General features: G+C 36.2%; 1 protein-coding gene across 1 annotated transcript in view; it reads left to right on the top strand.

Moving 5' to 3' along the window:
- The window catches only part of NCAM2 (neural cell adhesion molecule 2), a 305,254-nt gene extending 281,561 nt beyond the window's left edge, over positions 1 to 23,693 (top strand). The window contains exons 16-18 of the mRNA XM_056329648.1: positions 9,928 to 10,132; positions 14,507 to 14,626; positions 21,013 to 23,693. Coding sequence (XP_056185623.1) covers positions 9,928 to 10,132; positions 14,507 to 14,626; positions 21,013 to 21,124 — 437 coding nt within the window. The 3' untranslated portion in view covers positions 21,125 to 23,693. The remainder of the gene's footprint in view (positions 1 to 9,927; positions 10,133 to 14,506; positions 14,627 to 21,012) is intronic.
- Positions 23,694 to 24,391: the final 698 nt, after the last annotated feature.

The raw sequence follows: 24,391 nt of genomic DNA, 5'->3' as shown, positions 1-24,391 counted from the left end.
ATTACAGTCGGGTTGTTAGAATATAAATTGCTGTCTAGCTGAATAGGAAAAATATTGCCCAGAAAAAGACACATATACTGCATACATTGGAAAAAAGGTTTTATGAGGTGTACAAAGCATACTGTTATCAAGCAACAATATAATGTTCCATTTATTTTTTGATGGAAGTATGAGGCCAAGCACTGATGTAAAAAATATGATGTGCATATGAAAAATATATATTTATAAGATAAACAGACCTAGTGGTTTAATTACATAAGTAACAATATGAATACTCAATTAGATTTCTGGGTCTTACCATGTATTATTTTTCCAGCATGCAAACCTCATTCACTAAATTTAATAGCTCCATTTATGTGTGTGAAAATTTAAAATTAACTAATTAAACCTAACAAACCAATTTAAAACAAAAAAAAAGGAGGTAATGGAGACTCGTATACAATTTGTGATTGTGCTAACAGTCTCCAATCTTCTATTCGTTGTCCAGAATGTTGATTTCTAATTGATTATTTTTTTCAGGATTTTTAGGAGGACAGGAAAAATACCTTTAACTTTTAGAAAGTACTTTAAACAATACCAAGACAAATGTACCTTCTGAAGTCTATGGCATCACCAAAATCTTTGCTAGCTGCATCTAGAACTCATTAGAGCTTACCACATTGTACTTAATCCATCCCATTTCTCCAGACGTACAAGGCTTCTCCAGTTTTCCTTTCATACTCATTTATCAGGCTTACTGTATAAGTGATGAAAATTCACAAGGAAAATCTTATTCCTTGTAATGCCAGTGACAACGTCCTAATAAAGCCAATGTGTCAAATATCAACTAGCAACTTTGCCTGTTTAGAAAGAGTAGCTATATGGAAGCTGTATGCTTGACAGTTATGTTAAGTTTAGGTGTTTTGCAAGAGCTAGATCAAGGAATACCTTTTCTTGTTCATTTTTATCTGTTCTAAAGTCTTGAGAAACTGTAGTAAAAATTCTTGTCACCATAGTTCCATTATGATGTATGATATTCTTATTAATAGTTCTGTATATCTATTTTACATTTAGCATTTTTGTAGAGGCCATTTCTATTTAATATTTTATTTTCATATAATTTTGATTATATTACATGTTAAGCGAGCTGTAAAACAAGCAAAGTAAATCTTACCCAGTGTATGTTTCCAACAGAATTACATTTGAAAATATATACAATGTATGAAAAATTACTTTTAAAAATACTGCAAGCACTGCAGTTCCTGTGAGTTTCTATTTTCAAAAACAGTATGAAAGGCAAGAAAAAGATCTGGATTTAAAGCAGTTTATTTTCATTTGTGAAACGGTGACATATTTTTTTTTTTAATCTCATTCCTGTTTCACTACCATTTTGCTCCACTGATTTCTTTTATGCAGGCAGTATTTTCTGTCATCTTTCTTCATTTTCCCTGAAGAATGTCTGCATAGTGTAATTGTAATGTCCCTCAGCATCTTTCCAAAGTGTCAAGAAATGTATGTAACTTTGTGCGTCTTTCATCTGTTGTTCAAAGTTCATTTTAGTTTATGCAACTTCTGTCTTCGTTTTTGTAATAAAGAAAACTGACTTAAACCGTTCCTATCTGTATTTTCTTTATTACTGATAAATGTTGGGTTTATTGTATTGCCTACATTATGTATTTTGTAACTGAAGAGATTTTTTATTGTTGCATCAATATTTCAATAGTAAACCTCAGTGTTTTATCCAGTAGTGACTATTAAAAAAAAGCAAAGCCCACACACTGAAAAAACCTCCAAACAATAAAAAATCATTAAAATTAGAGTTCCTCAATTTCTAGTTTGGTTCATATTATGTGGCTGCTGGTTCATATTATGTGGCTGCCATGGTACTCCATTAATGTAGCAAGTATGTGAAATATCTGTATAAATATGCAGTCTGAGCACTTGATCTGTACTGATTTAATCTGCCTGCTTGAATCCACTGTATCCCAAAAGGCAGATGTTTTAATACTGGGAGAAATTAGAATGGTACACGACATTTTTATACCAAGTACAACCCTACTGGCAGTTGTGGTTTTACTAGTGTAACTATTTCAAGTAAAAACATGCACTGTATCCTGGCAGCACTCATTAAACTTCTCTTTTTGTAGCTAATGCTATAAAATAATTATACATTTAAAATATTACTCCAATAAATGTTTCTCAAAACTGTTGCTTGTATTTATGTATGTCTTTTAGAGCTAAAAGGAAGTGCTGTCAAACCTGAAATATTTTATGAATTCAAATACAATTGGAACACAGTTTGGCTTTTTTACAGGTCTCCTGACTACAGTGCTCTGGTTACAGCTGTCACCCAGTATAAAGATGCAAAACTCTCTCAGATTTCTGTGGTATGTGCACAGTGAGATTTTGAATTATCCTAAATAACACAATTAAAATAATTTATCCTTTTATGTCAATAGCAGTACTGTAGCCACACGTAAGTGTATGTTTTCAATACCCATGTCAATCTTAATTGATCTGCGCAGCTTCTTAAAAAATCTTCCAAGAGACGTGTTCAGTAAATCTGCTGTCAGTGTTAATGGAGGAAACTGGGACACAGAAACTTATTCATTTCCCCATAACCTTCTAAAACCTGGGTGGAGAGCTGATGCCAAAACCTCCACAAAGCTGCTGTCGTTGCACAACATCTGCCCCCTCAATACACAGAAGAGCTGAGATCTCTGCAGGCTTTTCTGAGGGGTTTCCCATAGAAGCAGGCAATGGTAAAAAAATGCTCTTTACTACGGTAACTGAGTAAATGCATGAAAAAGGGGATGTAGCTTCCTGATAACTATTTATGCATGTTCAAATGCTTCTGAAGGCTGCTTATGGGTAGTTTGATGATGCCAGGATAATTTTTGAAAACTTTGCTTAAAAAATAATAAACCACAGCTACAAAGACTATTTTCACAACGCAGCACACTTTGTCTAGGTAATACAGCCTTCTTTCCGTTCCCTTCTTATCCCTCAGTGGATGCGGACAAGACATTATTGACAGGAACACTCAAGCTACCATTTGTATTACAACACTTGTTTTATTTAGCTATTTTAATGTATGTCTTTTTTAAGACACATTTATGTGAAAAATGCTGTAAAGTGCCGTTAAAGTAAATGAGAAGTCAAGTCCTACTTAGTACCCAGAAAGAGTCATAATAAAAAATTCACCTGTAAAATTTAGAGGGAAAAGTAATTCCAGAAAACTTGTTGGAAAGACATTCTTTGCCATATTAAAGAAAAGCTCCCTCACTCAGATAAGTTTTAGAAAGCCATAACATTTCTGATAGATACCATTTTACATATTTTCATTTCAGTGGCTCACATCTCTGTATCTGATAATCCTGGTGGCATCACAGGCTCCCTTAACTATGAATGCCCGTTGCTTCTGTGTGTCATTTTCTATGGTACACAGCCTCTTCTTTATGGCTCCTCTTGCTGCCAGTGAAACCTTTGAAACTCCACTGCAATCAGACTCAGATTTTGTTGGAGATGGTAGACAATGAACATATGTCAAATATGGGTAGAAGAAAGTTAGAGGAAACCTCCTCTGTAGTTATTTAGTTACATCAGGATCAGTAATGCTGTCCCCTTTATTTTTCAAAGCTGTGTGTCAAGCGTATCTGTCAGAACATATTACTCAGTCGTGCAGTACAGAGCACATATCCTCATGTGCTTGTACTCTGCCCTACAGCAGTATCTGTCCTACCAGAAAGTTACAGGAGAAATCACTCCGGAAGAAAAAGCATTAAAATTAATGTCAATTATAGCCTTGTTAGCATCTTTTTGTATTAAGGAATGGGATAGAAAAGAATGTTACTGTCACGGTCTCTTTTGCATCGTATATTACCTCAGTAAATGTTGCACAGAATCATAATAATTTTTTAAAAGTTGATGCTGCAACTGTATTGATTTGTTTATTTTATTTGAAGGTAGACATGTACCTGCTGGGCACTTACCTGGCTCAAAAGCCAAGCTTTATTAGTTTAAATTGCTAAAAGCAGCTCATGCAGCTCTGGCTGTGGCAGCCACATTATAGGAGCTTGTTTAGGTGAGGCAGGGGGATCATTGGTTGTTTAGTCCTTTTTGTCTGCCATGATTTTTATCTCAGTAAGGAACAGGATTGCTTAGTAATGGGACGTGCTTGTACAAAGCTAAGAAAAGGTTCCTCTTCTAATTAATATAGTCTTCCAGCATCATCACATTCTCATGAAAATGCTGGGTATGAGTTCATGCTGGGTGCCTGTAACTTGTAAGATTTGGTGGGTGTCATACAGTCCTTGCATTCTGATCAGCCACCGTGAAGGAGTGGAGGAAACAGCTCTGTGGAAACACCTCTTGGACATTTCCTGTTGGAAAATGAAGGAGGAAGATGTTTTGACAGGCAGTGAGCAAAGTTATGCAAGTCCCACAATTTATATATGTCCATTTTCAATACAAGAAAATGCAAATCATTAAAAGGCAGTGAAATACAGACATCAGACATAATTATTTTTAAGACAAATGGCTTTTTTAGCTGCTTTCAACTGAGAAATTATTTCCACTTATTGTGTACAAGTTTGAATGTACTTATATCCCCAAAATTTAAAAAAAAAAAAAAATAAAAAAAGGAAGCATTTTGAATCATCTGGAAACAAATGAGTAATTGCAATGACTAAAATGAAGAACTATCCTTTGTGTATTTGCAATACTTGTACTTCCAACACCCACCTCATAGTATTTGTGTAAATTTTTATATCTGGGATAGACCTGTATTATAGATGCATGTTACCTATCTGGAATTCTATAACATTTCCAGTATACGCTTTTGATTTTGCTATGTTTTGGGGTTTGTTTGTTGGTGGTTTTTTTTCTCATTATATGGTTGCTGTTTGGATTTGTATCCTTTTCTTTGTCCCCTCTCCAGATCTTTATCTTGGCAATGCTTGTTCTAGTAATGGTCTTGGCCTTCCACTGTTATAGTTTTAACTGGTAGAAAAACCTTCTACAGCTGTTTAACTTTTTGGTACTACATTATGATTGTTTGGATGCTTATCAATGGATACTAATTTTTAAGATCTATGTTTTCTATTTTTTTAGAGGTTTTGTATAAGTATATACATTTTGTAAGCCTTTGATTCTAAGAAATGTTCCAGATCATATAAAAATTAAAGACAACATTCCTGGACAGTGCAGAAGTAATAAACCATCACGGTTGGACAGCCTTTCTAAGAGGCTTAACAGGGCAGTTCAAGAAGATAATAAACAAAAGTATGCTTTGGTTTCTGCTGCTACCCGGTGCAGTATTTTCAATTCATCATCTAGCTCATAATTTTCAACTATTTTAGCTCAAGACCAGTTCCTTCTTTAGGTTCAGACTAACCTAAAAGAAACTACAAACTTATGCATAATATCCCTGCACATTCAAATCTAACTGCCAGATGCTACCCTATAAGCATAGGAAAGTGTTTTATATCATTGGGGTTTTTTTATTAAAAATATAAATGACTGTAAAACGTTAAGGACGATGTAGAATCATGTCTTTAATCTTTCCTTTAATCTATGCCTGCTAAGCAAGAGGGGAAGGAAAGAAAAGCACAAAAAGGTGCTTTTATTTTTCAACAAAACACTGAGTGAGTGAGGTTGGAAGGGACCTCTGGAGGTCATCTTGTCCAAACCTCCTGCTCAAGCAGCGTATTCACTAAAAAGCTTGCAATTATTATTTTGTTGTACCAGCAACTGAATATATACAATGTGATCCTATAAGAGTACAGAGAAATTCTGTCACATTGAGGGACATACATTCATATAACATCAGTCCAAATATGTGAATATTGCATATTAAGTTCTTGCCTCTTTGTGCAGAAAAAATAGCTTTAGTTTTCCATGTACAAAGTGTACTGTATACTCTGTGTACATATGTAGATGGTGGCTCTCTCTTTGGACCTGCTTCCCTTTAGAGTATCTGATATAGACCCCTTAAAGGAATTTGCTTTGAATTTACATTTGAAGGTCCAGAAAATTTATCTTTCCAGTTAGTTGTCTTCACTGGGAAATTCTGGTTTACTTCCCAAAGCACTTCATTGCTCCTTTCCTATTCAAATAATGATTTGTGCAGAAGCGTTCAATTATTTTGTTAGAAGTTAGAAATACAACTTGCTGAGTAACTGGGAACTTGAAAATTGGCATTACTTTCTAGGGAATTTATAGAAACTTTCTTCAAATATATTTTTTATTACATTTCTGAAAGTTTTACAGTCTTTGTCCCATAAGTATTCATTCATAAACACTTATTTGAAAAAGTAGATGAAGTGACTTTGTTTGAAGTTGGCAGTTCCCTTCAGTATCATGGCAAAGTTTATTATATTATTTATGCCATATTTTATATAACAAAAAGCATATCATTTTAAATTTAGCACGTTTTTGAGAAATTATAACTAAAACTCATTCAGAACTATGGAACCTAAGGGTCTTTTAAATAAATAAATAAATAATTTTAAATATGTGTGTTTTCAACTAGAAAAAAGGTATATAATGTATAAATACTTTATTGTTGTAGAACACAAAGTGAAACTAGTATTTTGAGTCCATTTGGTACATACTGAAACACTGTAAAAAAACCCAAAACTTTGAAATCATTGCTGCTTATAACATTTTTTTAAATTCTTTAAGAATTATTGCAGTAAAGCTAATCCCGATTTAATTTAGGGCAAAGCTTTTTGATAACAAAGGTATTTTTCAAAGTTGGTTGAAAGGCTGTATCTAGTATGACATTAACATTTCATCCAGTCACAGAATTAGTACTTCTGTTAATGTCGTAAGATACTAAGACAAAATTTCACGTTGGTTTGGTACCATAGATATATGAGGATATGATTTTTGAGAGCAGTCAGTAGGTCTGTCTGCTTTAATAGTAATTGGCATTAGTTTTACACCTTACTTTTGTGGGAGCAAATAGACCCAGCAAAAAGTCCCAGCAATTTAAGAAAGAACGTAATTGAGCCAAATGATTTTTAAAAAATATATAATTTTCTATAGTTTTATTAATATTAAAATTAATCATTGCACAGATACTTTTAAAACACAAGACAGTCCACTTTCTGCCCCTTTTCAGAAGAAGAAAGTATATAAAGAGCCTAAGACAGGTGAGAGGCTGATGACAGCAACGTTCCTTGCTACGCCACAGGATGTGACCATGTTCCTGTCACTCCTTGAGGTGTGGGAGATAAAGGAGAGAAATGTTGGGAAAGTATTGACAATCTTAAGAAATCAAACTTTCAAATGTTGTGAAATAGAAACCTGTACGAACAAATGGGTTGCAAGTAGGAAAACTAGGAGCTGGGACACCCCAAGTAAGGCAGGAGTAAGGCTGGGGCATGCTGAATTAAAAGAAAATTATCAATCATAAAGAAATAGACAAATATGTACCAGTCAAATACTTAGGTTTCAGATGCCTCACCTATACCAAGAAGATTAAAAGTAAAAAACAAAGTCTTCCCCTCAACTATGGCAAATGGATATGAATATCATTGTACAGAGGAACAATATTATTATTATAAACTTTCACTTGCTAGTGAAAATATTGCATAGGCTCTTCTGCCACTGAATCATTCAGGGTGGGATGCTTGCCACATCATAATGTTCCAGTGATAGTGGAAATGCTGTTTACATCAGTGAAAAATGTATTTCCCCATGGTAAAGACTTCATAATACCGCATTAAAAACAAACAAACAAACAAACAAAAAACTTAAAATACAACAGCAGCAAAACAACCCTGAATTAATCCCTTTAAAAATATGAATTAAAAGGCTCTTAATTTTTCTCCTACACATTCTCTTTAGTGTTTAAGAAGGTATAGAGATGAAAACATCACTGTATAATGTCTCTAGAACTGGACTTCATAAAATTTATTATAATATATTATAGCTGTTATTACAGCTGTTGAAATATATTTGAGCTTTCCAGTTCACTATAATAAAATATCTATTTATATCTTCATGACAATTCAGGCTGGTAAATACAAATGACTGAAGTTTTTAAAAAGTCATCAAATAGATGGGTGGATGTATGGATAAAGTAAGTTTTGGCAGATCTATCTAAAATTACAATATTTAACTAGGAACCTTGATGTTAAAAAACAGAAAGATTGTGAATTCATGTGAAATGTCAACTTCCAACATTGCTGATGGGGCAATGCATGTTACATCATTGCATTGCTGTGCCATTGGTTTTGTGATTTATATAGTATTTTTTAAGTCTTTCTGAAGAAAGAAAAATTGTTTTGAATATCTGTCTGTTTATCTGCTTATCCATCCATGTAAATATATACATTGAATTCTAGCTTCTTGCTTAATAACATTCTGAAGAATAGTTCTATAATAAAACGATCCATACAAAAGACAGTGAAATCAATTGCATAAAAAGTAAAATGTTCTCTTTCTGTTGAAAAAAGTTTTTGCTTTTCCATTTAAGAGTTTTATCACATAGAGAAACAAAGCATATATTTCTATTGGTATGTATTAATTTTAAAGTCCTCAAGAAAATAATTTTCAAATTATATTTGAAAGGGTAAACAGATATTTTTTTAAAAAAATATTTAAGCAACAATACAAAAACTTAAATGATACTCTTAATCTGAAAAGAGTTCACAATGTATTAGGGAGGTGGAAGAAAAAGATGAAGATAATAGTAGTAGCCCCATTAAAACATGTATATTATATTACATTATATTATGTTTTGGTGTCTGTTACAACAGTATTCAAGTAATTTCCTGCCAGAAAAATCCTGCTTTTATTTTGGTAATGGGCATAGGTACAGCTGCAAAGGAAATATACCCCTCCGTTGCTGACTTACACATCACTCCAAGGCGTGGGAACACTAAGTGAGCGATGCTGATGTACAACACCAACAGTTCAGAACACCCAGTTCCACTCCCCTCTGGAGTTTGCTCAGGTCATAGCATCACACAAGGCAATTGTCACTAGCCAATTTCTGAGCTAGAGTGACACCTTGAATTAGCTGGGTGCATGAACCGTTACTGAGGTGACTATTCCCCTGCCTAGTTTATTGATCACATAGAAGTCCTGTGCTTTATAAGGGTCATCTGGGTTCACAAACACAATACTTGTTCTGAGAACCACAGTATTCAAACCAGTCTGCAGCATTACTGTCTGTTACGGAAATGCCAGCTGAGTCAAAACATTCAAATATTTTTTCCCTGAGATTTGTAATGAAGTAAAATTAGCAGAGCATCAGCTTTCATAATACAAATGCAGAAACAAGATCAGGTGTGGAATATGTTTAGTTTTAAGTTTATGAATGTATTTTCAAGGCGCAAAACTATAGAAAATGAGGTCCTAACCCTGTAATAATTTAATAATATGCACAGTTTTCCTCATACTAATTTATTTAAGACTAAGCATGTGCAACTGTTTGCAGATTAAACAGCTTGAATTCATTTCATTGAAGAATTTTTCATTCTACTTAAATTTACAAAAGTAAATACTGTTTTGGCACTGTCTTAAACCTTCCAGTAATTCTGCTTAACACCACTGCTAATTAATTGTATTTGAAATGTGAAAAAGACAACTTAAATCAACTATTATTGTGTAGAACATTTAAAATATTTTTCCTAGGCTGCATACTGATACTCTCGGAATGTGAATATGTGGTTTTATTTGTTATTAATGTCATTTAATCTCCGTGACCATATTGAATTTTGGTGATGGAAAAATATATAGAAAAGATTTTTTTTGGTGATTTTTTATATCATGTTGAATACCTGCTTAATCTTCGGGACTGTTTATTTCCATTAATTTCTGAATGGTTGACTTCTAAACATCCTTTAGTCTCCTGGCTTACAGCTTAAAAGCTCTCGAAAATGCTCTTCTTTGGGATGAATTTTATTAATGAATTTCATTTTTTTTTCCTTGAAGACACTCTTTTTAATGGTCTTGGACTTGGTACTGTCATTGGCCTGGGAGTGGCAGCCCTGTTGTTAATCCTGGTTGTGACTGATGTTAGCTGCTTCTTTGTACGACAATGTGGATTGCTAATGTGCATCACCAGGAGGATCTGTGGGAAAAAGAGTGGTTCAAGTGGAAAAAGTAAAGAACTGGAAGAAGGAAAGGCTGCTTACTTGTGAGTATCCATCATATATTTCGGAAACTTCATTAACAGATAAAATTGGCTGTCCAACTTAGATGAAGTTTATGGCCATTTTGTTGTGTGGCAAAGGGAATTAATAAAATGTTTCTATTACATGGAAAGGTGTTCCTCTGAACTGTATAGAATTGTTTGTGATCAAATATTGCCTTAAAAGAAAACTGGACATTAAAAAGGCATTCGGCGTACCTGCTTTTAAGATGGTCTCTTTGTGCAGCTTGACATGAAGGAAATCAATCATAATGCAGTAATAGTTACAAGCACATCTTTGATCCATGAGGAACAGGTAAGAGAGTGTTGTAACTGCATTTCTGCAAGTCTTTGAGCTGCTGATACCCAAAACCTCAGCATATGGTTTTGGCAGCGCCAGTAAATCTGGGAGTAAAGGAAATGGTAGCATAGAGAAAACTGTGAAAGAATTTGTCTTCTTGGGTGTAGCACTCCGTAGAAAATCTTGTTTCTTGCCTGTAGACTTCAGGAATAAAAAGTATTGGTGATTTTTAAAAGTAGGAGTGCTGACTTGGATGTGGATGAAATGCTGGTGAGCATGATTGTTCTTCATAGCAACAGTCAATAGTTGCTAAACATAAGTGGGAATAAACAATCCTGATTCTCACAAATACCCTTCTGTAGTGGCTACTTCATCAGAAAAATGAGAATTAACTGTTCATTTATGTGCAAATATGTTCCCTTAAATGATAAGGGTCGACGGTGAGATCTCTGGTGAAACAGTTCAAGGACTGATTGCATAAAATAGTAGTACTTCAAAGACCCAATGTTTACAGGGTTTTCAAAAGGTAAGCTGGCGAGAGGATGACTTGGAGTGCTTCATTTTAGGCACTTCCATTTCTTTACTTAAAAAAAATGCCTAATTTCCTCATTATGTTCTTCTGATAGACTTATGCATGCGCTGTAATATTTCTGAGAATGCTTTGTGTGGTTTAAATAACATTTACTGGTCCAATTCCAGTGTGCTCTAGCTCTCCCAGTAGTCAGACCTTGCAGTTCATTCTCCTGCAGCTTCCCAGATCCCATCCTTCCCCAGATGCCTGTACGGCAGATCAGATGTTGCAGCCCTGATTATTCATAGCCGATTGGGCTTCTGTGTTGTCAGTAGTGGAGGTGTGTCTTTTTTTTTGGTTTAGTTCTTGCTATTGGGATGCAGAGACTGTCTTAGGTAATGATTATATTTCTTGGTTGGGTTCTCAACCCTTTTGGAAACATCTCTGTAGAACTAAATCAGTCATAAGCAGGCACAGAGTATTTACATCAAATAATGCTTCTGAATAGAAGTTATGCCATAAAATAGCTGTTTCCTAATTCTCTGCAGCTTTACTGTAAGAGAATGAATAACAGCATATTTTTCTACTGTGTGAAGCCAACATGTCTGGGTCAATCGAATCAAGATGTGAAGCTTCTGGCTGTGACTCAGCTGTCTTTTCCTATTGAGCACAACACTTCAGTTTATGCTTTAATTTCCCATTCAAGAAGTGACCAAATATGAGCTGGTGTACGGACTTCCCTGAATGGGAAGACTTTAGGGAGCTAAAGTTGCAAATGTCACCTGACAGCAGTTTATACCTTGCTGTCAGCATCTCATACCCAAATGCCATCCCAGACTGTCCCAGAAAAGCATAAAGCTGGTCACTTAATTCCTCTATTACACTTCTTTTGCAAGACCAATTATTTTATTTCTTATTTTATTATATTTCTTTCCTTGTTGAAGTGATCTTCTGTCAGTAAGAACTTAAAATATTTGGGACTGTTCTTATTTTAGCGTGTTCTCTGCATAAATAAAATGTCAGGCTAGAATTTTAAGACAGGCTTGAAGAGCCAAAATTTGAATCTATTTTGCGCCAACTGCTGTTCCCTAAAAGACACTGACATTTCCCGGTTTTAAATATGTCAGTTTGCATTCTGGATTTTTGAGTGGGTTTATGGTACAGTTCTTTGTTACATTTTGGTTGTAGGATATACATGTAGTCGTTATGTTCCATATGTAATGAATATAGATGATACAATGCTGTAACATTCACAGAGCCACCTGGAACAGAAATTACATAATGCCTTTCCTACAAATCAGTTTCCCTTCTGTGGAATTTTTAATTGTTTTGCAGTTTGTACTTTCTCTACAGATCAATTCCTCATTCCTCTGTGAATGCTGTTTATGAATAACTTCTTTTTTAGGCTTTTGGTCATGCAATAATGTATGTTTCTCTGTAAGACTGTAGATAGACAGACAAGCCAGGTGGAACTTGCCATTCCTTCCACCAGTCCTCCTATGATACATTATCTTTTCACAGATATGAAGTAGCCATGACAGTTCTGTGCATCATCTACAGAAATTAGGATTGTATCCATTTCTGTATCTTAAGGTAGAATTTCACTTGCAGAAGTGAATAAGCCCATACAGTTGTGTGGGGTTTTTTAAATAACCAGAATCTTTTACTTCTACCTATTAATTCTTCCCCGGTCAACTTCTTGGCTACACATTATCTGTACTATACTCAACCAACAAAGATTTTCCTTGAGCATACCTGCCAGTATAGAGTTTTCCAGGTGCTTCCTGAAGAGATGGATTATTGCAGTTGTAACTGCCTGTTTAACAATTATATTTTCAGGAAAAATTTGAAAATGTGAGATATGAATTAGACAAGGGTTTAGCTATGTCTTTGCTATGGCACATAGCAGTCTGACTGCTCTCTAGAATATCACAGGTCCAGAAAATAATCTGTTAAATAAAAAGTGATTATCTGTAACTCAGTTACCCTGTGTTTCCAGACTGCAGCTGATGAAGTTCCAGGATACACTTCCTGACCTGATGACAGGGATTAAATATTTACATGAAAAGTGGTTATATTTTGGAAATATCAAATATATCTTCGGTATCTTTCGATGTACCTTTTGAGAGTAAAATTATATGCAAGTTAATCAGTACTAATATTGTTAATACTTCTGTAACAGTGAGCAGTGATTTCCATGTCATGGTCATATTATTGAAAGCCCTGTGGAGAAGGACTTGGGGGTACCAGTGGATGAAAAGCTGGACATGAGCCTTCAAGATGCACTTGCAGCCCAGAAAGCCAATCTTACCCTGGGCTGCATGAAATGAAGTGTGGGCACCAGTTCAAGAGAGGTGATTCTGTCCCTCTACTCCACTCTGGTGAGACCCCATTTGGACTACAGTGTCCAGCTCTGGAGTCCTTAGTACAGGAAAGACATGGACCTGTTGCAGTGAGTCCAGAGGAGGGCCATGAAGGTGATCAGAGGGCTGGAACACCTCTCCCACGAGGACAATCTGAGAGAGTTGGGATTGTACAGCATGGAGAAGAGAATGCTCCAGGGAGACCTTATTGTGGCCTTTCAATACTTAAAGAGAGCTTATAAGAAAGATGGAGATAGGCTTTTTAGCAGGGGTTGTTGTGATAGGACAAAAGGTAATGGTTGTACAGTGATAGAAGGTAGATTTAGCTTGGACATAGGGAAGAAATTTTTTGTGATGAGGGTGGTGAGACTCTAGAACACGTTGCCCAGAGAGGTGATAGATGCCCCATACCTGGAAACATTCAAGGTCTGGTTGGATGGGGCTCTGAGTAACATGATCTAGTTGAAGATGCCCCTGCTCATTCCAGGGCATTGGGACTAAATGACCTATAAAGGTCCCTTCCAACCCAAACTATTCTGTGATTCTGTGATTATCAACAAAAGCATGACAATACTCTCTGCTTCATCCTCCTTACAAGTCATTGTCCGATTAGCACAAAGTTTATTCATTTACTTATATGTAAGGTACTAACTTTTGTTGCTAAATTGGGGAAAATGACACAGAAACAATGAGTTTCTTCTAGCAGTATGAGCAGAAGGGACTAGATTCTTAATATACAAGGGCTCTTTACCCTATTCTGGCAGCCAGGATTGTCACAGTCTCAGAAGATTAAAGTACATACCTGCAGTGTGTATACTAACATACAGGCTCTTTACACTGCCAGAAAAGTTCAAGCATATCTAGGCATCAAGTCCTTTATCTGTTATACTAGGCTAGGAGAGTTTACATCTATCCACATGAACAGGCCATCGTCTTATTATTTAGTCATAAACAAAATGCTCTTTTGAGATGCTAATCCATTATGTTTGCAGATTTTTGTAAGTAACCATGGATACAGGATGCTTTGAAGACTTCAAGGAACTGGGAACACGCTGTCAAATGTGTCTCAGTAGTGGTAGTCACTGATAATTAGTTCTGCCTTCTCTTTGCCGACTTTTGAGGGAAGGGACCTTGGTAATTAGTTCTGCGCAATGTATGTGGTTAATATGATGATATGAATCTAGGACTCTTTTAACAATTTTTAGGAAAGATGGATCAAAAGAGCCAATAGTGGAAATGAGAACGGAGGATGAAAGAATTACCAGTCATGAAGATGGGAGCCCAGTAAATGAGCCCAATGAGACAACACCTCTCACAGAACCAGAGTAAGTAGCCTGATGTTCTCCAGAGCTTCACACAAGTCCCTCCTGACTGCATGGATGCACGGGGCTTCCCATGCTCTGGGAAAGGGAGATACACAGCATCACCAGAGCAGTGTGCTGTGGCAATGCAGTGTAAAAGTGTGATTTTAATTGATCTAAATCATGGTTCATCACATACAGCAGCTGAGGTTATCACTAGATTTTTTTCTCTTCTTTCTGTGACCCAGAGTACAACCACATCTGGGCATTTTCCAGCCCTTGGCAGTGCCGTGGTAGCAGCAATCCTGCAACAGATCTTTTACACTACCACCTGTTTGGAACTTAGCAAGTATCCAGGGAAAATTTCTAGCCTTCCCTGCTGCCCTAACTCCCAAGGAGCTCCTTCTGTTCTCTTGGTGAAAACAGACCTTGTGTCAGGGCAGAGGGTACAGGCAGCCTGCGCTGCCCTCCACAGCCCACCGGTCCCCCCACCCATGGACCAGGAGCCCCACATCAGCTCCAGCTTTGTCAGCAGCCTGTGCCCAGCCCTGGCCCCAGTAGGAGGCAGACCTGCACCCCGCTGCCACCCCCAGCTCTGCCTGCTGTAATCAGGGGCTGGAGTGTGAGGGCAAGGCTCTGCCTGTGCTCTGTGGCTCTCGTGCTGCACCAGAGCTTGCCCCTGCTGCTCCCAGCCAAACTCCAACCCACATGGGGAGCCATGGCCAGCAGAGGCAGGTCACAGCCCTGCCACCTCCTCTCAGCCCCAGCACCTGCAGTTACCTCGCACCCCCAGCCCTCCTGACCCTTCAGGGGTGGCTGAGCAGGAGTACAAGGATGGTTTTAGTCATTTGCAACTGATCTTTACCACCTACCCAGCCATTATTAACCACTCTGTGGGAAAAGTTTCTTGACTTTCAGGAATGTCCTCAGGCTGAGTCACACACAGATCCCCACACGCACCCTGAATGCAGGGCACAATGATCCCATGCTGCAGAAACCCAGCTTCCCACAGGGTGGTCCTGCTTTCAGTCATGTAGCTGAGAGTTTAGCTTGGTATTTAAGTCCATGTGGTGTAATTGGATTAATAGTGCTGAAGGGCAGCCCCTTTGCTTGGTTCCCTCATGCCCCCTTCCCGCCCCCGTAGGCTCCTCCCAGCACAGGGCTGCAGCAGTTCTCCCCTGGGCTTGCAGGCCCTGGCTGCCTCCTGAGGCACAGGGACCAGCCTCGGGCTCCGGGATCCTGGGTGCCAGTGGCCAGGCCCACTCCTCCGTGTTTCTGCTCCAGCCCCTGGAACAGATTAAACTGGGTGGAGTGGTTTGTGTTTGTACCTGAATAGTGCTTTTCAAATCCTGTGTGGAGGATAAAGCGACTTTTGTGATAGGGCACAAGCAAGCCGGTATTTTGCTAAGCTTACTATTACAATGAGAGCTTCTGAGATTTTTTTTTTTCTTCTGAAAATTTAGTTTGAAGAGAAACTAGTATTTTAACAAAGATGATGAAAGTACCTTTCCTTCTATTGAGAGCCAACCCAGTGTTGTTAAAAAAACATGAACTGATTACTCAAGAGTTTAATTTCTGAGCCCCCAAATTTGATTGATTTGAAATTATTAAAGAAAGCTCCAAATTTTTCTGATTTGAGCCTAAAACTTTTAATGTGTTGTGAAAATCTCCTAGTTAAATCTGTCAGGGCTATGAAGACACTTCTGTATAAATACAGAAACTCATCTGTTGATTATTTGATGGACCATGCTGTTTTTTAAAAGGAGAGGATGTTCTTACAAAACAGTCTTTTGATCTTTCTGAAAATTCACCAAAATTGCCTTCCTTACCATTATCTAGAACTGCAAAAGCCAGAACTTTTAATAAGGGAGAAGCCTGTCTTACTCATTTTTGTTGGCATTTGTACTACATGAGAGGGTACTACACTGCACATTAAGCTATATACTTCTTTAAAAGAACCTGTACCTGAAAACTTCAAAGATCTGGTAATTAAATAATTATGGAATTTGTTGAATGACTAGTTATATGTTTGTTCTTCATATTAGAATTTATAATGAGGTGCACTGTAGAGAGCCTGCAGTTTTCTAAGGAGTCAGGAATGTAGTTATAAACATTGCACAAGTCCAGTGAGCCTTGGATATGTTAGTGGCCAAGGCACAAGGGCCACCTATTTTCATGCTTCAAGACTATTTGTAGCACAAGATCTTGCAAATACAAATGAGATGCATCTAGCAAGGAACATGATATCAGCAAAGATTAAGTTCAGTTCTTCCTGCTTGTCCCAGTCATTAGAACAGCTGACAGGAGTGAACTATGAGAAAATTAAAATAAAAAATGTGTTATTATCTTAGGGGAGGGAGAAAGAATCAGTCACTAGTGGCACGAAAAAATAACCACATCATAGGAACAACTGATAAGGAGTTTGATGGGTATTATGTCCTTGGGAGAATAGGACTGCTAAGATTAATAATTATGACCATTTCCTCCTTGGTAATTTCATCTCCCACAACCAATGGCAAAAGGCAGCAGTCCAAGGTACAGCTGGACAGAGGTCAGCTAAAGGTTCAAGACAATGTCACATAGGAAACCAAAGATGAATAGAGCATCACACAATCAGGACATCTGAAAGGACACTGGTACTAGGAGAACATGGAAAGACCTTCTGCTCAGACACAGGGCATAACTGATGAAACACAGAAGCAACAGAAAGTATGGGTGAGATGTCACTGAAGGAAAGGAGGACACAATAGGGTAGAAGTCTCTCCGTAGGAATAACAAAAAAACACATCGTCAACAGCAAGGGCTATCAGCCAGAAATGGCATATGCTGGGCAGGGCAAAGATGACATGCGGATCTTGGAGCAAAGAGCTTAGTCTGCAGGAAGGAAGAGTTTCAAGGACCTTCCAGACAGGCAATGTTCATATAAGGTGGGATTCATTCTAATTATGGCTGCCCTAAAGGTATACAAGATAAGCTTTCAGTTTAAATTATATGAAATATTTTGAATAATTAGTTAAATTGTTTTGAATAACACCAAATTACACTCAGAACTTTAAATGCACTTTAAGCATTTGTGGGAAATAATTAATAAAGAGATTACTTCCTCTTACAAAAATAGAGTATTTTTATTATATTGCTCAGCATATTATACAGCAGTCTTAAGTTTTACCTTAACTCAGATGATTCTTGTTAAAGCCACGTTTGGGATCCAGTCATGACAGATGAGCACAAAGCACTTTTACCTGCAAGTCAACAAGTTTTAATAATGCTGGCAGGAAATCAGTTTAAGCTGTGCATTTCACATTATGTTTCTGAAATATGATTAAAATACCGCAGCAATGTGGGACTATAATTGCACTTAGTCTGACATTATTGTATTTCTAATCTAGGTTGAGTTTTTCTTAGCATTAATGAAGCTGGGTGAATTCTGGTATCAGAATGGCTAGGAGACATTTTACTATAAAATAGGAATGTAAACATTCTATTTCAGGTTTTGTATGTGTAATATAAGCTGTCTATTGCAGTTAGGCCACATGCAGTGCTGGAGGGAGTCAATATGATTAATGCTCGGTAATAGCTAGCATCTGATTAAAGCAAAAGAACCTTTTAAAGTTCTCTAGTCATCTGTTTGGTTTTGGGGTATTTTTTTTGTTTTTTTTGTTGTTTTTTTTTTCAAAAAAAGCATTTATCATATAATGTTTTAAGATTTTAAACTATTACTCTGACCAGCTGAAAAATACAGAATTATTTCAGATACTTGTAGCTAAATAAAAATTAAGGGTAGGCAAATTGGTGTAATTAGAACATTTAAAGTTTATTTAATTAATTAAAAGAGGAAAATGATTGAATCCATTAATATAGATTGAATATTAATTAATATTTTAAACAAATGGAGAGAAAAATTCCAGAATAACAAAAAAGTTATCATAGTCAAAAAGGGTAATGTCTAATAATAACTGAAATGATAACTTCACATCACATCATAAAAAAACCCACAAGTTTTCGAAGACAATAAGGTCAAAGAACAGTGAAAGGACATTTTGATGAGGAAAACTTGTGTCCTGGTTTTGGGTGAGATAGAGTTAGTTTTCTTCTCAGTAGCTGGTACAGTCTGTGTTTTGAATTTAGTATGAGAATAATGCTGATAACACACTGTTTTAGTTGTTGCCAAGTAGTTCTTACTCTAAATCAAGGACTTTTCAGTTTCCCATGCTGGGCCAGTAAGCAGGTGCACAAGAAACCAGGAGGGAGCAGAGTCAGAACAGCTGATCTGAACTAGCCAAAGGGATATTCCATAGTATAGAATGCAATGCTGAGTATATAAACTGGGAGGAATTGGCTGGGAGGGACCGATTGCTGCTTGAGGACTGGCTGGGCATCGGTCAGCAGCTGGTGAGCAACTGTGTTGTGCGTGTGTCAGTTGGGTTTTTTCCTTAGTCTTTATTTTTCTCTCTCCCTCTCCTCTTCATTAAAATTATTGTTAGTGTTGTTGTTATTATTATTAATATTTTTACTTTATTTCAATTTTTAAACTGTTATTAACTCAACTCACAGGTTGTACCTTTTTCCGATTCTCCTTCCCATCCCACGATGGGTGGTGGAATGGGGGGAGTGAGTGAGCGGCTGCATGGTACTTAGCTGGGGTTAAACCACAACAACTTGTGAAACTATCTATTTGTAGTTGTTTGGGGTTTTTTTTCTTTTTTCTTCCTTGCTTGCATTGAAAGCGAGGCTAATTTTATTACACTGTTTGCATGAACATGGATTTCAGTAATATCTAGTATCCTTCAACAGGGTTCTAGTAAATCTTCCTATTTCAGGTAATTTGAAATTATTTCTAACATGCTCTTAATCCACTTCTCCAAAATGAATTTATTTAAAATTCCATACATTATATTCTTTCAACTGTCCAATTTTTACTTTGACTAAATACTTTCTTCCTTTCAGCACCACCTTTTGAGCTATTACTCTGCCTTTATATAAAATTAGATAAAATTAAGTCTTTTTTTTAATAATAGTTTAAGTGCTTTGCATTATCAGGCCTTTAACACAGGTGCCTGCTTACCTAAAATGCATCTCATGAGCTGCATTTCCTCTGCCCCAGTGTTTTATCATCTTTTAAAAAGAGATTTGTATTGATTCTACTGTTTCCATTCTTTCAACGATCATGTTGTGGGCTGAAATCTGTTTCCTTTGGGTATGCCATGTGAAGCAGACAATTATTAGAGACCTCCCTCTGTGCTCAAAGACAGCTGATATATATCCCACATATTTTACTGTAGTAGTACAAGTTAGTCTTGTCTTTGATTTCTCTCAGATACAGGTTGTGCCATTGTTTAACCTCTAGATAAACAACATCTTTCTTAGTTCGTTTCAGACAGCCTAAATTTCATAACACTGGGAATTTGGGTATTTCTTTCTTTTGTTTGTTGTTATTAAACACGGTTATTACAAGACATTCCTAAGGGATTCCTCAGATAGGTTTTGAACAGTATATTGCTCTTTGGGATATCAAAGCAATCACAGTGGAAGTTTGCTGAAACATTTAACAGTTATAATGAATAAAAAAGGCATATGCATACTATTCCCTAGTTAAAAACCAGAAAGCAAACCCAGAATGGAATCATGATTAACAGCTTTTGTGCCCAGGAGACATTATTACAGGAATGTCTGAGTAAACCATACATATTTTTGACAGCTAACTACTGGCAGTAGGGAATCAATGATTTTCAAGACCTTTTTGAATGAAATCAGTGTTTTGTCTTTCCTGTAAATTAAGGGTGGGGACTCTTGCCACTGGAATTAAGAATTACAAAACTCTACAGGGTTTTCACTGAGTTAGTCTTAAAAGAGCTATGAGATTGTGCGATCTAGGGAAAATAAATTGTAGAGGTTTCTAAATAATGAAATAACTTCCACTACTTCCCTGTGCTATAAGAAGTTCTTTCCTTCATCTGTGTCTTGGCATAACCTCCAATGATAGATGTCTTCTTTTTTATATAATTGAATTTACATTTAGAAAAAGAGTACAGTCTAGATACAACCAAAGGCTTGACTGTAAATGTTTCACAGTATCCTAGGGAACGTACATGTCTGTATTGTCTTGGGTCAAGTTATTTGGCATTGTATTGTTTCTTTTGCTTTATTGAAGAAACTGCATTTTGAGCAGCCACAGTGTTCTTATGGTGTGCCATTTAGCTTTTTCTGACTTTATAGAAATGGAAAGAGTTAATATAAATCTATTTAAAAGCAAAGTACCTTAGTGCTCATAATAAAATAATTATACATTATTTTAAATAAATTATGTTTCTAGAAACACTGTCAACTGTCTAAACAATACTTACGTTGTAGACTAAAATTCCAGATTGTGTTATATATGTGTTACCATGATTCTTCTTTTCTCCTGATAGGAAGCTGCCACTAAAGGAGGAAAACGGGAAAGAAGCTTTAAATCCAGAAACCATAGAAATCAAAGTTGCTAATGACATCATCCAGTCAAAAGAAGATGATAGCAAAGCATAATAAGATAAACTACAGCTGTCTGGATAATGCATTTGGATTGAAGTAACCCTGTGACCAAAACTTTACAGCTGACCTTAATTTCTTGGGAAACTTAAGCTTGGAATAGTTAGTACATGTGTACATATGATGAAACAGTTTCTGTCTACAGTTCCTTTCTATTTTTTGTTAATGGTTTTAGTATGTAGTTTTGCTGACACCAAGTCCCATGGTATAAATTTGAAAAATCTGCAGAATAAGAACTGTAATTTATTATATGACAAAGTATGTCTATTTAGAAGATAGTTACAAAGCACCCCTAACCACAAACAACCCATCAGGTCTCTTCAGATCTACAGTGCAAGCTACATACATAAAGTGTGCCATATACTACTGTATTTGTTTCCATTTATAATAAAACAACAGTTCAGGTTGCCTTTAAAAAGAAAGAAAACCAGTCCCAGTATAATATTTAAGACCTTAGCACTGGCAGACACTCAGTAGTCATTCCAGCTGTGCTTATCACTTGAAGCAAACAAAAAATAAAAGACACTCTTCAACACAGAGCCAGCTCCACCTGCAGTTTCACCTAGGTTCTTCAGTAAAACAGAAAGTTGATAACCAAGTTGTACAGATTGAAATAAAATTGGCTAAATATATTGTAGCAGTATATTGGTCTTATCCTAACTACATGAGTGTGACTCTGAAAGGCTCCAGGATTTTCAGTGCTTCAGGTTTTCTGTATTAAAGTTTTGGAGGCTGCATGCAAACTAAAATGCAGCAAAGGTATAAAACCTCTTTTTTATCATAATCTGGCTTCAAGTGAAACCTTACAATAAACACAAGCTCAAATTAATTGTTCCAACATATATATTTATACATATATAGTATTTTTTCTTCTTTTAGTTCTAACCATTTAGTCAAGGGATAAAACTGCATTTTAGTGTAGTAGATACATTTTCTCCCAAAATCAGTACGTGAATATTAAAAGTTTGCCTTATTAAAGTAGCACTTGTTCATTTATGATTTCACACCCTTCATCTTAACAAAAAAAACCCAGTAAGAACAGATAGAAAGGAGGACTTTGGCTAAACAGTTAGGAACAGTTTTAAATTACTAGTTAGTAGCATCTTGTATTAAACAAAATACATTTTTTCCTGTGGAGCATTCCTTAATAAAATCTTTTTTATTATTCTGGTTAACATGCACCGCTCTGAAATTTGACTGATACAAAATTCATTCATATTTTTTATCATTGATTTAATGGTGCCACTAACTGGATGTATTTTGTTTCCATTCCAGCATACTGTATTTACTCTTTACCACTCTGCGAAATCTTGCTTTGGAAGAAGTAGATAAACCATATGGAAAACTAGATTGGAAAAATCTGCTTATCAGCATTAAATTGTAGAGTTCCTTGTGGATTTTCCACGTCAAAATCACACCTGAGTGTAGCTAAGGTGTAGCTTTACTCAGCAAATTACATCCTCTCCATGCTGTATCTGAATTTTTTTCATATTTGAAGTCTTTACGCTTCCCAGTTTCCCACAGAATGTTACCAATCCTTAGCTGATATTTCATAGTGATGGCAAAGTGGTTGACTTTTGTGCAGTAAAGTTGGAAGTGAAATGTAAAGAGTGTCCTTAAATTAGGAGGAAAATAGCAGGTTAACCTTGTTAACCCAAGCTTTTGTGCATTTGGAAGAACTGAGGAGGATATATTTAATTCATAGATCTTTCTTATTTATCAAACAAATAATTTTATGTTTTTTTCTTTTTCAACTTTTCTTCACTTTGGGTAATATCTACAATGAACCAAATAGTTGAGGATAGAGGCATAGCACTGGTGTGGCTAGGATAAGAGGCCAAGTTCCCACAAAACCAGTACCAAAGTGAAAAGAATGGGTAAGAAGAGATTACAATGTGGAATGAAAATCATGAAAGAGAATAATGTCTTCAAATAAGTTTCTTTAAATGCTAAGGCACTACTTCTGGGTGAAGGAGTGATGAAGACGTTCCTTTATGACCTCTCACTGTAACTCCCATGTACTGAGCAGCTGGTACTACCAAATAGCTGCTAATCTATTAAATTTCTGTCCTGTTTCTTTGAGTAAGTACACACTGAGCAGGACTACCCCTTAATCTGTAATTAAGAGAACCAGTTGTCTCATTTATATATATATGAATATCTGTTCTTTCTACAAAGTATGTATTTGCAGCTGGGCTTTCTCCCTCTATCAAAATTCAAGGAAGGGACCTGGAAAATTCCAGCAGTTGAGAATAATGTGGTTGGTGTGGCTTCAACATTTGCATCCCACATCATCTCCGACAGAATGAGGATGAAGGTAGGAAACATCCTCTTCTACCTGCCTTCACAAAGTTAGGTGGTGCCATGCATACTCATGTAAGTCAAGCTTCACTAGGCAAACGGTGCTTTTTCTGAAGCCAGCAAGATCATTTGCACAACAAGGTTCCTATACAATGTGGGCAGAGCTAACAGTGCCTAGGCTCAACTATAGATGCATTTCAAACTTTAGTGCTTCTTATTGAGACTTACACATATAAACTTCATGACCTAACAGCTATGTATTGTTTTTGGGGGGATTAGGTTTGAGGGTTTGGTGGGGGGGGTTGGTTTTGGTTGTTTGGTTTTTTTTCCCTGATATTGCCTTTAATTACAATGTGAAGGAATTAGAGAATTTAAGAGGTCTCAGCACATTTATTATTAATATACCTGTGCTACTCTTTACAAGTAAAATATACTGCAAAATTATTTCAATATCAGGATCAAAATCATTTCCCACTATGTTAGATTACAAATGAAAAGCTATTTCCAGAAATATTTATTTTCTTCCTGCTGTTAAGTCTCTTGACAGTTGGGCTATGTGAGGGCTGAGAATTAACCAGTTCTACACTGATGGACTGTCCAAGCATACCTTTTGGTCTGTGTATTAATAGGTTATCTCTTGTGCTTTGACTCTGTGCTGTGCAGGAGAAAGCCAAACTATAACTATGAAATAATACTTTAAAACACTGATATTTGAAAATATTTCCAAATGAGGGACAGCGCATTGTAATTTTTAAGATATGTGTAGAACTGGAATAACATAATTTCTTTATTTTCTTTTCCTATTCTAGACTAAAAAGAAAAAAAACAGGTATCTGTATAAATGTCACTTTTACTGTCTAAAAGTAATTTTAAGTGTTAGTATGAAATGTCAGAAGAGTTGACAAAATATAACTATTTGTAAAAGTAATCTGAATTGTTACACTAACATACTCCAGGGACAAG

The sequence above is a fragment of the Falco biarmicus genome, chromosome 2, assembly GCF_023638135.1.
Source record: "Falco biarmicus isolate bFalBia1 chromosome 2, bFalBia1.pri, whole genome shotgun sequence".
NCBI classification, from domain to species: Eukaryota; Metazoa; Chordata; class Aves; order Falconiformes; family Falconidae; genus Falco; species Falco biarmicus.
This window is presented reverse-complemented; position numbering and strand designations above follow the sequence as displayed.